This window comes from Thrips palmi, unplaced genomic scaffold, assembly GCF_012932325.1.
Source record: "Thrips palmi isolate BJ-2018 unplaced genomic scaffold, TpBJ-2018v1 HiC_scaffold_12, whole genome shotgun sequence".
NCBI classification, from domain to species: domain Eukaryota; kingdom Metazoa; phylum Arthropoda; class Insecta; order Thysanoptera; family Thripidae; genus Thrips; species Thrips palmi.
In genome coordinates this window covers 1489768-1506709 of record NW_023144623.1, presented here as the reverse complement: position 1 = coordinate 1506709, position 16942 = coordinate 1489768, and the positions used below count along the sequence as shown (strand labels likewise).

The following is a 16942-nucleotide window of genomic DNA, read 5'->3' as shown; positions in this document are numbered from 1 at the left end:
CGTAAGTACACTTGCGTCACAGATTTTTTCACAGCTGGGCAGGGACCTCGAGTACGATTATGTCATACAGCTAATGACTTGCACTGCCTGAACTTAAGGGGTCGCAACGGAGTAAAATATAAACTTTCAAAGTGACGTAAGTGCACTTACGTCACTTTGTTGGATTAAAAATCACAAATCATGTGACGTAAGTCTAGCGAAGTGGAAAACCAATCATTATTTTAACTTTCTCTTAACATAAAAGTATTTTTTAAGTGCCACAAGAAATTCTCCTATCATCGGTTAAAGTTTTAACCTGTTGCTTGATTTTGAAAAGTATTTTTTACGTCTCCTGAAATACTGATGTTTTTGACTTACGTCACTTTGTTGTATTGCCACAGAATTATCAGCAATCTTTCCCGGTCTATAACAAGCCCACAAAATTTCAGGTCTGGCCCAGCTTTTTAGCTATTGATCGGTTCACATTTTATACCTTACGACCCTATTCTGGTATCGTAACTGGTATCGAACGGCATGAGCCAAAAGGACTTGTGTTAGGTTTAAATCTTTTGAGCTCAGGGATGACCCCTAAACATTCATTAAAATAAGGCATTTCTTGTCCTTAGTCATATATTCAATTGTTGAGCCTCTACATTGATATCTTGGAGATAATGAGAAAAATATATCTACGCAGACCATTTCTGCCATATGGAAGTAACCTTTCCAGACTAAGTATTCTCCTTGCTTCATTTTAACCTTATTAAGATTTCAACACAAAAATTCCAGCTCAAAAGTGATTTTTCGATTTAGTACGAACACTCTTGGCTCATGCTGTTCAAGTTACGATACCAAAATGAGGTCTTAAGGTATAAAATGTGGACCGATCAATTGTTAGTAAGCTGGGACAGAGTTGAAATTTTGTGGCCTTGTCCGACTAAGGAGATGAGTTCTGAACCAAGTATCGTCAAAATCAAAGGACCGCCTTTATTTGCAAGCTCTATTTTTGTGAAGTTTTCGTCAGTTTTTTTCTTAGTAATTCCAAGTTTTTCATCGTTTTCCAAATTTTGTTACTTATATGAATACAAAAGTCTACAGGGAAGCCAATGAAACCTGGCTGGACCCTTTCTGACTACACATGTCAAATGGCCACGGAATGTGACATTCAAAGTTGACAAAAGTTTCAAATCGCTGTAAGGCAAAAAATCAATTGTGGGTCACATTTTTGAAAATTCCAAATTAAGGCCTTTAATTTTGACCTGATGATAAAAGTGCATGTGCGGCCTTTAACAATGGTCCTTGGACTAAGTTTTGCAGCATAGCAGCCCCGTCTATCATCCTTATTTACTAAGCTGCGGCTGTTTTAAAAATAGTCTGTTTTGGCCCACAATTGATTTTTGGAACCAGTTGTGGGTCAGCATTGTAGAAAGCTCAAATTTGGATATGATTTGCTTAGATGCGAAAGGAATTCTCTTTTGAATTTATTTTTCGGAATCGTGAAAACTGCAGGATCTGTAGCACAACGAATCAATTGTGGGTCATATCAATTGTGGGCCATTTCGTCTTTTTGCTTGTAAATTGGCCACTTTTGCAAGATATTTTCTTATTTTCATTAATAAAAGGTCCCTGATTCTCAATAAACCAAGCAGGCACGTTTTTCACTCATAGAGGAAATATACATAAACAGGCTTATTTCACTGTGAGACAGATGTGAGTTAAACGTCCTGGATTAGAGACGAAACTTTTACAGTGCATATTCTAGGGCCGCCGTTGTGGTAGACAATCCAACACCACACCCTGTCATCGTGAAGTATTGCTACAGTTTATAATCTATTTCAGTCAGAATATTTAGACTGTAGGGATTGATTTGACTCGTTTTAACAGGGCCGGACTGGCCTCGGGTGCCTAGCCTGCAGTTAGAGAGCGGTCCCCTTCCGGGCGCTATGTAAGCCCCGCAATGCCCCCCTCCCTCCCCAACAAAAAAAAGCCTTATGGCGGGCTGGAAGTAAGAGCTAGCGTTGTCATTCGGGGCTGTACCCTAAGCTGAACCACCTTCCTATCGTAGTACTAAATGTGACAGTGCAGAAAAATGGAATTTACAGTGATACATCAGTCATTCAGAAGCACAGAAAACAAAAAAATATAAGAAAAACTACCGTAAATTTCGTCTAAAGTAATGGGTCGGACATGGTAGCGAACGCTACTTTGCCATCACCCGCGCACCATGGCATCGAATGATTTCGGCTGTACTATGGTAAATTTATGTTCCCTGACCTATTATGAACCTAAATCAGCAAGGGCGTCCCGTTTTACCTAGTAATAGCTTCACGGTGGCAATTTGAAAAACACACGATTTTTCGCTTCGTTGGATGGGCGCTTTTTTCACGACTTTTTGAAGGGCCTTCCTTTGAAGCCTGATAGGAGCTGTCACAGTCGTCGCTCGGACATACACGCTATTTGGGGAGACAAAGAAAGGTTGGAGGAAGGTCTACCGCGAAATTCAAATCGATTCAATCTCCGTCGGGTCTGCGGTGACCCGTCGAAAAAAATGACCCACAATTGATTCGTGACCCACAATTGATTTTTTACCTTAAAACCTGAACGGTCACTCCAACCATCTCAGTTCAAATTACGATACCATTATTAGGTCTTAAAGTAAAAAATGTGGACCGATCAATAGCTAAATAGCTGGGCCAGACCTGAAATTTTGTGGGCTTGTTCGATTAAGGGTAGGTGAGCTCTGTACCAAGTATCACCAATATGGAAGGACCGCCTATTTTAGCAAGCTCCATTTTTGTGAAGTTTTAATCATTTTTTAAAAAATATTTCCAAGTTTTTTCATCTTTTTCCTCATTTTATTGCTTATATGGATACAATAGTTTGTAGGTAAGCCAATGAAACCTGGCTGGTCCCTTTCTCATTACAAATGCCAAGTAGCCAAGGAATGCGACATTCAAAGTTGACAAAAGTTTCAAATCGCTATAGAATCTGAACGGTTTGGAGTTGCTAAAAAAAATTGCAGAGCAACTCAGGGGGTCATCCTGAGTGGATTGACACCTATTTTGGCCAATTCCATCAGGGCAGGTTGCGGGAGGGGGGCGGGGTAGGGCGAGGGATAGTACGGGTACAGCTAGACATCCCAAGAGAGACGGAAAGACTGCGCGCCGGATTGGCTGCCTACCTTCACGGGGCGTCTCAGCCGATTCGCGCGCACAGGTTCAGTAAAATTGAGAATTCTTGTGTTTAGAGGCCGAAACCCAACTTTTTCTATATACCAATCGAAAGCTTATGAAATTTCGAGTAAGTGAGTACACATTTGACAAGTTAAAATGCTGCCGTTTACTTATTTTCTTAATTGGAAAAACTTGTATTGCAAATTTTGAGTTTTAGCGGCATTTTTGCGAAGTTTGGCATCCACTTACCCGATCGGGCTCATATTGGTACCGTTGGATTTGTCTTAAAATTCCCTTTCGAATGGTATAAGCGGCATGCGTGTAGCTCATCACCCTGAGCTATGAAGCTCAAAAATGTGTATTTTGCTTAGCTAAAATTTGAGTGCAGAGTTGTTTATTGCGGCCTACAGCTCCTAAGGGAGGGCCACACCCACTTTTTTCGCGATTTTCGCGATTCCGAAAAATAAATTCAAAAGTGATTTCCTCACATATTTAAGCAAATAATATCCAAATTTGAGCTTTCTACAAGGCTGACCCACAACTGGTTCCAAAAATCAATTGTGAGCCTAAACAGACTATTTTTAAAACAGCCACAGCTTATAGTAAATAAGGATGATAGACAGGGCTACTATGCTGCAAAACTTAGTCCAAGGACCATAGTTGAAGGCCGCACATGCACTTTTGTCACCAGGTCAGAACTTAAGGCCTCATTTTGAAATTTTCAAAAATGTGACCCACAATTGATTTTTTACCTTATAAGGTAAAAAGGTAAAAAATCCGAATATATTCGGATCAAAACTGGCCCCGAAAAGAAAGTTTCATTTTCCAAATTTGTGGCACTCAGAATTCGCCCATACGCACGGACCCCGTCCCCCTCTCCTTCCACTTCATGGATCATTACTCAGAAACTGTCACGTCTGGCTTCCTTTTTTTGTCTCCCGGGTCAGAGTTCTTTTGAAACAGCAGCGATGCTGCAACAGCCTTACTTCAGCGTGATGCGTTGATGAGTCATCTCCTACAATTGGCAATACATTGAAGGGTCCTCTTTTTTAGGGTCTGATAGAGAACAGTTATCGCTCATGATAAAAGCGCCTGTGATTGCCAACTCGGTGACACTCAGGTCGTAGCCACTCAGTGAGACGATGAACCTGGTCCTACTCGGTTGCATTCTTGCGGCGCTGGGGGTTCCGGGGACACCTGCCCCACTGGCCACGGTCACGGCAGTTTTGGACGCATCAAATGGTAAGTGCTAACGCGAGCCACATTTTTTCTGTAAAATACCAAGATTTTTGGAAATTTCAATGAAGTTATGCCCGGGCTTTCAAACTCAACATTTCCTGACATGTTGAACGACTATAGTAATCGAAAAACCTTGCGAACCGATTTGCTTGTGAAGAATCGAACTTGTTCGTAATCCAAAGAACGCATCCCGTATTGCAAAACGCATTGCAGTGCTCTGGTTCACAACTTGCAAACAGTCTGATTGTATGAACCCTTGCAAGTTCACAACAATCAAGCCCAAATTCTTCGCCGCTATGAACCAAACAGTGTGTTATGAGAGCATTCTTTACAAGATTCAGAGACTGGGCGGCTAGAACTACTAAAATCTGGCTAGTACCACCAAAATTTAGGAGCAAAGTTTGAAGTTATTGTGGGCATATGTTTAAAGTCTGAATTCACTGCAAATTTAAGGGCGAGTCTCACATCCTCGTGGGCGTGGTACATTTTGTCTCACACACTGTAAAAAATTTTGACACGAAATTTCGTGTTGTGGCTAGTGAAACGCCCCTTCTTAGTTATACTTTAAATAAATTTCGTGTGCGCCTTGTCTAAAACAATCCAAACGCCCTGCCTTGAACAACAATCAGGGGCTGTTTCAATGCCGGTTTACAGCACGGCATTTAATTGGTCTGGAGAAACCTAGTTCAGTAGCGGGCTCCACGCTAGCCACTTGACTTCAGTTCCCGTCGGCTGAAAAAGACGCTTCGCAGATCCCTAATATTTTTCTGTTCTCTTTGCAGACGCCCTGGACTTTCGGTCTTCGGAGCCCGTTGGCGCGGAAGGTGATATCGACCCTGCAACGCTCTCAAGTGGAAGAACTGTCTTGGAAACGGGACTGACGCAGCGCGTTCGCCAGGAAGCAGTGGTTCGAGAGCAAGCCGCAGAGTCACTCGGGACGTCCTCAGCGCGCCCGCAGACTCCACGAGCACCGACGAAGCTGAAGAGGTCGACTTCCGGACCATGGGCGCCAGCATCCTCGCGCCCTGTCACGTGGGCCCCAAGAACGTCGCGCCCCTTCACGTGGGCGCCACGGAGGTCGACGCCGGGGTCCTGGGTGCCGGGAGGCTCTGGTGGCTCAGGGGGCTGGGACTCGTGGGATGGGGACTGGGGTTGGGATTCGGACTGGGATTGGGATTGGGTCACTGGAAGTTATCGCCCGTTCGACGCAACCACTGTTCTTATCATAATGGGTCTTCTAATTTTTGTCGTAGCGTTTTTCATGGTGTGCAGGTTAGCCATAGGGTCGTGATAAAGAGGCAAATTATGTATTTTCATTATCCATAGCTATTGTCGTTATCATGTAAGGTATGCACAATGTGTAGACATCAATTGGGGACAAGTACTTCCTACAGTGCTGAAGTATTTTTGAAATTGTACTTAATTTATGCACAAATTTGTACAGACCTTGCACGTATATGGCAATAGCTGTGCACAAGAAGTCCATAGGCATTCAGTGTCGCCGCAGTAAGTTGCGTCACTTCGGCAAAGCCGGGGGTTTACACCAATGGAATGAACCGTGTTCGGACCGTAATAAAGGCATTCAATTACTACCAACACGTAAATTATTTACGTGTGAGCATATCGCGATGGATTCGCAATGGATTCTCCTCGGCTCAGTGAAAAGAGCACAGCATGTTGAAATCACATTGCTGATTTGGAGTTGAAGTAATACACAACGAACTCCGTTTTTCACCGAGTCATGTTCGTTAGAATGTGAATTTTGTCACTCTCGTTTGAATTCGATGTCACATTTACTTGAGCGTTACACGGCCTTCTAATTAGGGTGTCACATTCCTTGGATTGTGGATCAATATTCAAACAAATGTGAAATCTCATTAAAATGACCGCGACAAATTTCACATTCTAACGAATATTACGTCACATTCGCAAAATAACAGGTTGTGACGGTTCATAAATGTTGCATTTTGATGGAAAGGATGTGACAATTTCTCCTGCTGCGTTCGATGGCTCTCTTTAAATACATAGAACTTAAGTCAGGAGTAGATACTCAAATACAAAGTAAGGGAAGCTGGGTCCAACCAGATTCTTAGTCAATATTGGTGGTGTTCTCAAGCAGTGCCACACTAACCAATTTGTCAAGTCTCCTCAACCTGTTTTATGTGATATTTTAATATTGTATTGTATTTTATCGTGCAGTATTTTATGTATAATTTATTATAGTCTACTAGTAGGCGCTAGGTTAATACAAGTATATTTCAAGTTGTATTTTTAAACAAATGTAAAGTTTTATGTTTTATAATACCTATGTAGCTTTTTGTTATTGTGTGAGGTGGATATGGTGTCCGCTGGCAGACAGCGCCCTCTAGACTTGTTGGCTATGTGACCCGAACCCCTGGCCGGAATGTGGCTTCGAGGTTAAGGGCTGTACACCCTCGGACTCGAGCGAGAGGGAAGAGAGCTCCAGTGAGGATACGGGCGAAGTTACCCCTGCTGAAACTGTGAAGACTCCAGCAATCGTCCAAGCAGCGCATGATTCAAGCTTCTTTTCTTTATGTTAATATTTACCACCAGAGGCCATTTCAGTGTTTCTGGAATGTTTGCTCCTTGTTTTATTAAACTGATTCGTTTTTCTTCGGAAGCTGTAATGGTTCCTTAATCTTCGTGTGAATAAATCTTCTCATATTTGACAAGCTTTGACTTTCATCAGCTTCACTTTCTCGTTGTGTAATAAATCGCGACCGACTGAAAAATTTTATTGCGGTTTTTACAAGTGGTAGAAAGGGGCGCAAGAGTCCGTCTATTTGAGTGAGTAGTGCCACTCGGTGCCACGGTCTAGTTTGGCGCTTCTGCAGGTCTTCGGTTGCAATGTGTTGCAAGACAAATTTGGGTATTTTCGATCATGATTTCTTGTTGAACCCTTCATCACGGACAGCTCTACTCATTGCATCAACACAAATTCCTAAGACAGCAGGAAGCGCCGCAGGCCAAGGTAGGTGTTAACGCCAGGCGTGGATTGTCGTTAAGTGGCGCAGAATCGCGAAGCCTGTTAAGACAAGTCACGGTCCGGTGTACATCTACCTTGTATAGACTCTACCAAGACCTCGGCTCCACTTTGCGCACTTTGAACCGCTGTATCTCCTAAACTGTTTGACATAAAAATCTGCGCGTGGTCTCATTCGATTCATCGTGTCATTTTCTACAAGATGAGATCATAAGAAGTTTTAGTCCACACATTTTTCCCATAAACCCCAAGTAAAAACTTGTTTTTTTTTTAGGTGTTTTTAGGGTGTTTGGGGGTTTACTCACAGGTATTGATCCAGGAAGCGGAAGAAGGGAATAACTTGACTTATCCCTAAATTGAGTTTTTATTTTATTATTGTGCCTTAGAATGGTTTCCATCATTACACCAAATTATTTGACTGAATTCCAAGCAGTTTAGGAGAAAATCCACATGGAAAAAGGGTATAACTCAACTTAACCCCTTTTACGGTCTAAATTTCATCGGAAAATGGAGATAAGTCAACGGAAGGCCACATGAGTCCGTTTGACAAATTGGCAAAAGGATATAACTCAACTTGTATTTTTATGAATCTAGTGTAAAAAGAATCAACTCAACTTAACCCCCCCTTAATTTTAAATTTCAATTTGGAAAAAAGAGCTAAGTCCAAAAAATACACCAGAGAAACATACACTTTATGCAGACTATTGTTCCACTTGACTTGTCTCCAAATTCCTCTTTGTTTAGGAAATATAAGGTGAGCTGACTCTGTTTTCCATTTCAACGAAAAGTGATAAGTCGAAGAAATCCTCTACGGAGTGACCTTACACTTTTGATTTTTTTTCCAAAATTTTACTAATGCTTTTTGAAATTATTAACATCTGCAACATTCATTTGTTTTGTTTTAGTTTACCCTGCTAACAGTTTTTGGTTCCTCCTGGAAAATGGCCAAAATTGAGTTAGCCCCTTCTTCCGCTTCCTGGATCTATTCGTCGCAGGTCAAATCTGAGGTCATATTCTTGTTCCTTGGCCAATTTTACGTGACGTGACCAAATTTTAGCCCTCTACTATGAAAAGTGTAAGATTTAGTCCTAAATACCCAAATTCGTGTTTTTTCTCCAAAAGTTAAACTAAATTCGGCCATACTTGAAAATGAAAATTTCATTTTACAAATTTGTGGCACTCAGAATTCACCCATATGCATGGAATGACTCTCCCCCCTCCCCCCCTCTCCTTCCACTTTATGGATCATTACTCATAGAAACTGACCCGTCTGACTTCCGTTTTGTTTTGTCTTCCGGGTCAGAGTTCTTTTGAAACGCAGCGATGCTGTAACGTGATGCGTCATCTTCTACAATTGGCAATACATTGAAGGGTCCTTTTTTTAGGGTCTGATAGCGAACAGTTATCGCTATCGCTCATGATAAAAGCGCCTGCGATTGCCAACTCGGTGACGCTCATGTCGTAGCCCACTCAGTGAAACGATGGAGCTGGTCCTACTCGGTTGCGTTCTTGCGGCGCTGGGGGTTCCGGGGACACCTGCCCCACTGGCCACGGTCACGACTGTTTTGGACGCATCAAATGGTAAGTGCCGATGCGAGCCACATTTTTTACTGTAAAATACCTAGATTTTCGTAAATTTCAATGCGCGCTTTCAAACTCAACATTTACTGACATGTTGAACGACTATGGTAATCGAAAACCCTTGCGAACCGATGAGTTTGCTTGAGCAGAATCGAGCTTGTTCGTAATCCAAAGAACGCATCCGTATTGCAAAACGTACGGCAGTGCTCTGGTTCACAACTAACGAACATTCTGTTTGTACGAGCCCTTGCAAGTTCGCAACAATCAAGCCCAATTCTTCGCCGCTATGAACCAAACAGCGTGTATTGAGATCGCTCTTTACAAGATTCTGAGACTTGGGGGCTAGAAATAATAAAATCTGGCTAGTACCACCAAAATTTAGGAGCAATGTTTAAAGTTATTGTAGGCATATTTTTTTGTTTGGGGTCGCCAAGAACCCCCATTGTTTTTGGTCCAACCGTTGACCCCCGCCTTGTCTAAAACAATCCAAACGCCCTGCCTGGAACAACAATCTTCCGTCGGCTGAAAAAGACGCTTCGCAGATCCCTAATATTTTTCTGTTCTCTTTGCAGACGCCCTGGACTTCCGGCCTTCGAAGCCCGTTGGCGCGGAAGGTGATATCGACCTAGCAACGCTCTCAAGTGGAACACCTGCCTCGGAAACGGGACTGACGCAACGCGCTCGCCAGGAAGCAGTGGTTCGAGTGACGCAGCGCGCTCGCCAGAAAGCAGTGGTTCGAGAGCAAGCCGCAGAGTCACTCGGGACGTCCTCAGCGCGCCCGCTGACTCCACGAGCACCGACAAAGCTGAGGGTGTCCACGTCGTGGCGACCGAACAGGTCGACGTCCGGACCATGGGCGCCAGCAACCTCGGGCCCGGTGACATGGGCCCCAAGAACGTCGCGCCCCTCCACGTGGGCGCCACGAAGGTCGACGACAGGGTCCTGGGTGCCGGGTGGCTCTGGCGGCTCAGGGGGCTCGGATTCAGGGTCCTGGGTGCCGGGGGGCTCTGGTGGGTCAGGGGGCTCGGACTCGGGGGATTCGGACTGGGGTTGGCATTCGGACACTGGGAGCTCAAGTTCTGGCCCGTTCGACGCAAACGCGCTTATCATTACAATGGGTATTCTTCTTTTGGCCTTCTGTTTTTTCGTGGCGATCAAGTGTGCCATAGATTTCCCGCGTGGAAGGATCTGTAGTTGAGACGACAGTGGAAAAATATAGATTTTGTGTAAAAGTAAAATTTACTTTTAAATAACTTTTTTTTATACTTAGAATGCTTTTAATGTATTCTATTATTGCAGTTTAAGTGTAAAAAACTGTAGTTAAACTGCAAAAAAACTACCAGTTATTTCGGACAACTAAAGTTTTTGACCCCAGTTTGTCCCAGTTGACTATAAATTCAAAGTACAGTTCTACTGTAGTTTATTTACACAGGTAGACTTGGTTTAAAAAAGAAAAGAGACTGCAGTTTGAATTTTCCGGTCAAAATTAAAAAAAAATTGGAGCTCTGTTTTGAGGGGACTCTTCCTCCCTTCCACCCCATGGGTAACTGAAGTTGTGTTGATTGTGTTTCTTGGGTGAATGTTGTCGGGAGTTGAACCCGGACACTTCAGTTGCGAAGCAGAGGCCTTGACCACTGCTCCACTGAGGTTCCATATGGGAGAGGGCTTGGCCACTCGACCACATGGAAAGGCCTGCTATCCCCAGGAACTAGAGTGCAACTGCAAGAAAAATACAGTTTTTAAGCACAGCAACCTTCAGTTCCAGGGGCAAACTGTACATACAACTGTACAAGTTCTAAAGTTTGTTCTTGCAAAAACTGCAGTCAGCAACTGCAGTTTTGGCACTATAGTTTAAACTGTAGTTTCACTACAGATCCTTCCACGCGGGAAAGAGGCAAATTATGTATTTTAATTATCCATAGCTATTGTCATATTTGTGATATGTAATGTATGCAAAACATGTATACATAAATTAGAGACAAGTACTCCACTACTGTGCTGAAGTATTTATGAAATTGTATACCTAATTTATGCACAAATGTGTACAGACCTTGCACGTATATGGCAATAGCTGTGCACAAGAAGTCCATAGGCATTCAGTGTCGCCGCAGTAAGTTGCGTCACTTCGGCAAAGCCGGGGGTTTACACCAACGGAATGAACCCTGTTCGCACGGTAAAAACGGTACCCGGTTTTCCCAGGAGCCCTAAGGCGCAGACATAGGCGACTTCCAGGGGGTTCCTGAGAAAACCAGGAACCGTTTTTACCGTGCGGACCGTAATAAAGGCATTCAGTTACAGAGCGATTCTCACGTTTCGGGGTAGTTTCGTTTCTTCTGACTCCTGTGCCCAAACGAGCGCAGATATCGACATGGGGTTTGTTTCTGATGTTAGGGAGGGCCATTGCCCACTACACTGATTTTTTAAGTGTAATAATGAACTAATTTAAAAAGCAATAACATTTTTATTGCATTAGTAGCGCCATGAAAAAGTTATTGCATTATAAGTGCAATAATTATTGTATTGCATTGGCGCATTTATCGCATTATTAGCGTAGTTATCATTTTATGGCACCAAAACTGTGATAATCTGGGCCCAGATCGGCCAAAACCTAAGGGACTTATTGCATTTTTAATGCGATAATTTTTTTATTGCTGCCACAGATGCGATAATTTGAAGGAATCACACTTGCCTTTTTATCGCAGCAAATTGTATGAAACTTATCACATTAGAAATACCAGTGTAAACGCACACATTTCGAAAAGTTCACGTTCGTTGGTTTGGTCTACGTAGCGTTTTGAATACCCTAAATGTAACTTCCGTGATTGTCCAAAGAGAACATACTCGAACTTTCCGCCCCCAGTGTGGCGGTGTGGTTCGAAAATGCTGCCAACTGTCGATGGGGATTCGAAGCTTGGCATATCTCGAGCTAATTTCAACCGAAGACCAACACGCCAGACTTCTTTCAAAGGTACTTATGCTGCAACGAAAAATGTCCTCCGTAATTTCAATTTCACTACACAAATTTCGAAAAGGCAGCTCTGGACTTCTCCCCAAGCCAAACTTTAAACTTTCCATGACACAAGCCATCAAAGTGGAGTCCCTGGGATATAATTGCATTGGTCGCGGAAATCTAAGATGCTGTACACGGTCTCAAAGCGGGCTAGAGCATTATAAAATGGCGTGTATCAACAATTACCTGTAACTTCCGTGGCACCCTTTACCCAATGTTGCAGCAGCACTAGGTGAAAAAATTTTCCGCTTAAATGTCGGGCTTAGAGTATCATTTGACCTTGGAACGACTTTTAAGCCACAGCAAGCCCGAGTCAGCCGTTAAAGCCGATTTTCACACTTTGTAACTTCCGTGATAACGTAATTTCCGTGATCAAAACACCCACTAAAACGTATGGGAATACCTTATGGCTCATGTTTTTAGGAAGGTAGTACAAGGTCTTTATTACAAATTTCATTGCCATAACTCTAGTATCATCCAGGACCCCAATAATCAGAAAAACTTAATTGGATATTTCTCACTTTCGGCAAATCAGAGACTCCAAAACTACCCCGAAACGTGAGAATCGCTCTACAACCAACACGTAAAAGATTTACGTGTGGGCATTGCGACGGATTCGCAATGGATTCTCCTCGGCTCAGTGAAAAGAGCACAGCATGTTGAAATCACATTGCTGATTTGGAGTTGAAGTAATACACAACGAACTCCGTTTTTCACCGAGTCATGTTCGTTAGAATGTGAATTTTGTCACTCTCGTTTGAATTCGATGTCACATTTACTTGAGCGTTACACGGCCTTCTAATAAGGGTGTCACATTCATTGGATTGTGGATTAATATTCAAACAAATGTGAAATCTCATTAAAATGACCGAGACAAATTTCACATTCTAACGAATATTACGTCACATTCGCTTAATAACAAGGTATGACGGTTCATAAATGTTGCGTTTTGATGATGGAAATCATGTGACTATTTCTCCTGCTGCTTTCGATGGCTCTCTTTTAATACATAGTACAGAAGTCACGAGTAGATGCTCAAACACAAAGTAAGGGAAGCTTGGTCCAACCAGATTGTTAGTCAATATTGGTGGTGTTCTCAGGCAGTGCCACACTAACCAAATTGTCAAGTCTCCTGAACATGTTTTATGTGATATTTTAATATTGTATTCTATTTTATTGCTCAGTATTTTATGTTAAAATTTATTATAGTCCACTAGTGCGCGCTGGTTAATCTAAGTAAGGTCATGTTGTATTTTTAAGCAAATGTAAAGTTTCATATGTTTTATATTACCTAGGTAGCTTTTTGTTATTATGTGGGGTGGATATGGTGTCTGCTGGCAGACAGCGCCCTCTAGACTTGTGACTTGTTGGCTATGTGAACATGAACCCCTGGCCGGAATGTGGCCTACGAGGTTAAGTGCTGTACACCCTGATCTGATACCAGTTCGGAATAAACCAGCATACAGTTAACTTGGCTCTGATTCTACCACGTTCTTTCCCGGGTGGAAAGGACTATACTTTCGTTTACATTTCGAAAATGCACGTGTTTCACTACTTAAACTGTAAGACATCAAGAACCTATAAAGCCCCAATCCGACTGACTCACTCACTGACTCACTCACTCACTCATAGAAATGTTTGGGGTGAAGGAGTGGTCGTAGAGACTTGCGGTTTTTTCCATTCGATTCCAAATTTGATGGGAAAATTGGGAAAAATCCCAAAAGTTCAAAATTCCTCACCGTTTCCGAGAAAACCTACTTTATCTACAAAAAAGGGGAACAAATTTCTCACCGTTTCCGAGCAAACCTACTCAATCTTCAAAAAAGGGGACCGACCGACTAAAAATTTTTATTCGCCCCATCGGTAGGTCTGGTCGAGACATTTCCGAATCTGTGCCGCAATCCGGTCTCCGTCACTGGCAACATCCTCAAAAAACGATTAAATAGGCCTAAATTCAACAAAATCCACTCAATCTTCAAAAAAGGGAATCGTCCGACTAAAAATTTTTATTCGCCCCATCGGTAGGTCTGGTCGAGACATTTCCGAAACTGTGCCGCAATCGGGTCCTCGTCACCGGCAACATCCTCAAAAACGATTAAATGGGCCTAAATTTAACAAAATCCACTCTCTCTTCAAAAAAGGGGACCGACCGACTAAAAATTTTTATTCGCCCTATCGGTAGGTCTGGTCGAGACATTTCCGAAACTGTGCCGCAATCGGGTTCTTGTCACCGGCAACATCCTCAAAAACGATAAAATAGGCCTAAATTTAACAAAATCCACTCAATCTTCAAAAAAGGGAACCGTCCGACTAAAAATTTTTATTCGCCCCATCGGTAGGTCTGGTCGGAACATTTCCGAAACTGTGCCGCAATCGGGTTCCTGTCACCGGCAACATCCTTAAAAAACGATAAAATAGGCCTGCCTTTTCGGTAGGTCTGGTCGAGACATTTCCGAAACTGTGCCGCAATCGGGTCCCCGTCACCGGCAACGTCCTCAAAATCATTTCCGAAACTGTGCCGCAATCGGGTTCCCGTCACCGGCAACATCCTCAAAACGATGAAATAGGCCTAAATTGAACAAAATACAACCGTTTCCGAGCAGTAAAAGCCATGTAATATATTGCCGGAGAAATCAGAAATGAAAGACGCAAAAGAGGCCCATTAGTTTGGCCTTCGGTCACGTTGACCATAATGAACACAGATCTTATTCTTGTCAAAGCAGTCTTCAATATTTTCCGGACCTTGAATGCCGTTGACTGCCACAGTAGCCAATACAGTACAAGCTATCTATTTGGGCAGTAATAGTACCTTAAAAATTAATGGTCAAAAGCAGTTAAATAGACCCTTCCAAAAAGCAGGACAGTTACTTCATTAGAAAATTTCCCTTTGGTCACCACGGACTTACTAAAAATACTTCGGTACGCGCCCCACACATGCGGGGGTCTGGGGGCGGAGCCCCCAGCGAGCAGCGCGAGTTTGTTGTCTATTTGTGCATGGATTAAAGTTAATCGACTGATCACAAGTACATTTTAAATGTAAAGTAATAGTACTTGGACTGCAGATAGGTCAATGCAGTCCAGCTGCATTCCAACTGCAGTTAAACTGCTCAAACTACTGTTAAACTGTAGTTAACTACAGTTCAACTGCAGTTTAGCCTATGTACTGGGGAAGTGGTAGTTTTTTCGGACATTTGCAGTTTTTCTGCAGTTTTGAATCTAGTTGACATCGTTCTTTAAAATACAGCTCCAAAACGTATTTAAACTACAACCACCATTACAATCATAAATGTACTGAACACTGCAAAGCTCCATAACAGGAAAAGTAGCGAAATACATCGGCAACTTTGGCCCATCCCGTTCATCAGGGAATGTGCAAATTTCGCCTATGTTTATCCCTGACGGGATTTGAACCTGAGTCTGGGGTCAAAATAAATGTTATTTTCGTCATCAGCGCCCTCTAACACATCAGAAACAATGGAAATACTCGAGTAAAAAGAATGTTCAAAATATACCCCACTGGGATTTGAACCCGGGTAAAAACTTCTCCGATTCGCTTGAAACTAGCACCATTGGTTTTTTCTCGTCGCCCCGATTCCAAAAAATACCCCTACATGCCCTCCTAGCTAGACCAGCTCTTATTTTGCGAAAGTGAGAGTTCCGCTGGGTTCCCCGACTCAAAATGACCGAAATGGTGAGAAAACTCTTAATTTGAAAGCCCAAGGTCGTCAGACTTACCAAAGCCGTGCCCCAAAACCTTATATAAAGGCAAAAAGCCAAATTTTTTTTCCGACTTTTACCAAACTAAGTTTGACTCTAGAGCGATTCTCACGTTTCGGGGTAGTTTTGGCGTCTCTGATTTGCCGAAAGTGAAAAATATCCAATTAAGTTTTTCTGATTATTGGGGTCCTGGATGATACTAGAGTTATGGCAATGGTATTTATAGTAAAGACCTTGTACTACCTTCCTAAAAACATGAGCCATAAGGTATTCCCACACGTTTTAGTGGGTGTTTTGATCACGGAAATTACGTTATCACGGAAGTTACAAAGTGTGAAAATCGGCTTTAACGGCTGACTCGGGCTTGCTGTGGCTTAAATGTCGTTCCAGGGTCAAATGATACTCTAAGCCCGACATTTCAGCGGAAATTTTTTTCACCTGGTACTGCTGCAACATTGGGTAAAGGGTGCCACGGAAGTTACAGGTAATTGTTGATACACGCCATTTTATAATGCTCTAGCCCGCTTTGAGACCGTGTACAGCATCTTAGATTTCCGTGACCCATGCAATTATATCCCAGGGACTCCACTTTGATGGCTTGTGTCATGGAAAGTTTAAAGTTTGGCTTGGGGAGAAGTCCAGAGCTGCCTTTTCGAAATTAGTGTAGTGAAATTGAATACACGGAGGACATTTTTCGTTGCAGCATAAGTACCAGGTGGCTCAGAAACCCCGCGACAAAAAGATTGCAGGCTACACGCCTGCAGCCGTGCATGCGGGCTTGCCTACGCTCCGGTCTGCGGGCGCCGGGAAGCTCTAGGGTGGCCACTCGTCCATGACGCACTGTCAACCGCGGACCGCGGCGGTGACCTTCGCGCCAGGGCGCTGTCCTTCGCGGCGCTGTCCTTCGCGGCGCTGTCCTTCGCGGCACGGTGCAGTCCGCGGCGCTGTCCGCGGCGGACAGCCCCACGGCGACGGCGCTGCGAAGGACAGCGCCGCGGTGGAGTGCGTAATGGACGAGTGGCCACACTGGAGCGTCCCGGCGCCCGCAGACCGGAGCGTAGGCAAGCCCGCAAGCACGGCTGCAGGCGTGTAGCCTGCAATCAATTTGTCGCGGGGTTTCTGAGCCACCTGGTACCTTTGAAAGAAGTCTGGCGTGTTGGTCTTCGGTTGAAATTAGGTCGAGACATGCCAAGCTTCGAATCCCCATCGACAGTTGGCAGCATTTTCGAACCACACCGCCAC

General features: G+C 43.4%; 2 protein-coding genes across 2 annotated transcripts; both read left to right on the top strand.

Moving 5' to 3' along the window:
• The first annotated feature begins 4250 nt into the window (after nt 1–4250).
• On the top strand, nt 4251–7081 carry LOC117640686. Its single transcript, XM_034377488.1, has 2 exons — nt 4251–4391; nt 5171–7081. Exons 1-2 carry the CDS (start codon nt 4292–4294, stop codon nt 5677–5679), a joined length of 609 nt encoding a protein of 202 aa, XP_034233379.1. The 5' UTR covers nt 4251–4291; the 3' UTR covers nt 5680–7081.
• A 1715-nt stretch (nt 7082–8796) lies between these two features.
• On the top strand, nt 8797–11811 carry LOC117640685 (fibrinogen alpha chain-like). The gene is made up of 2 exons (XM_034377487.1): nt 8797–8973; nt 9546–11811. Exons 1-2 carry the CDS (start codon nt 8874–8876, stop codon nt 10169–10171), a joined length of 726 nt encoding a protein of 241 aa, XP_034233378.1. The 5' UTR covers nt 8797–8873; the 3' UTR covers nt 10172–11811.
• The last annotated feature ends 5131 nt before the right edge of the window (nt 11812–16942 follow it).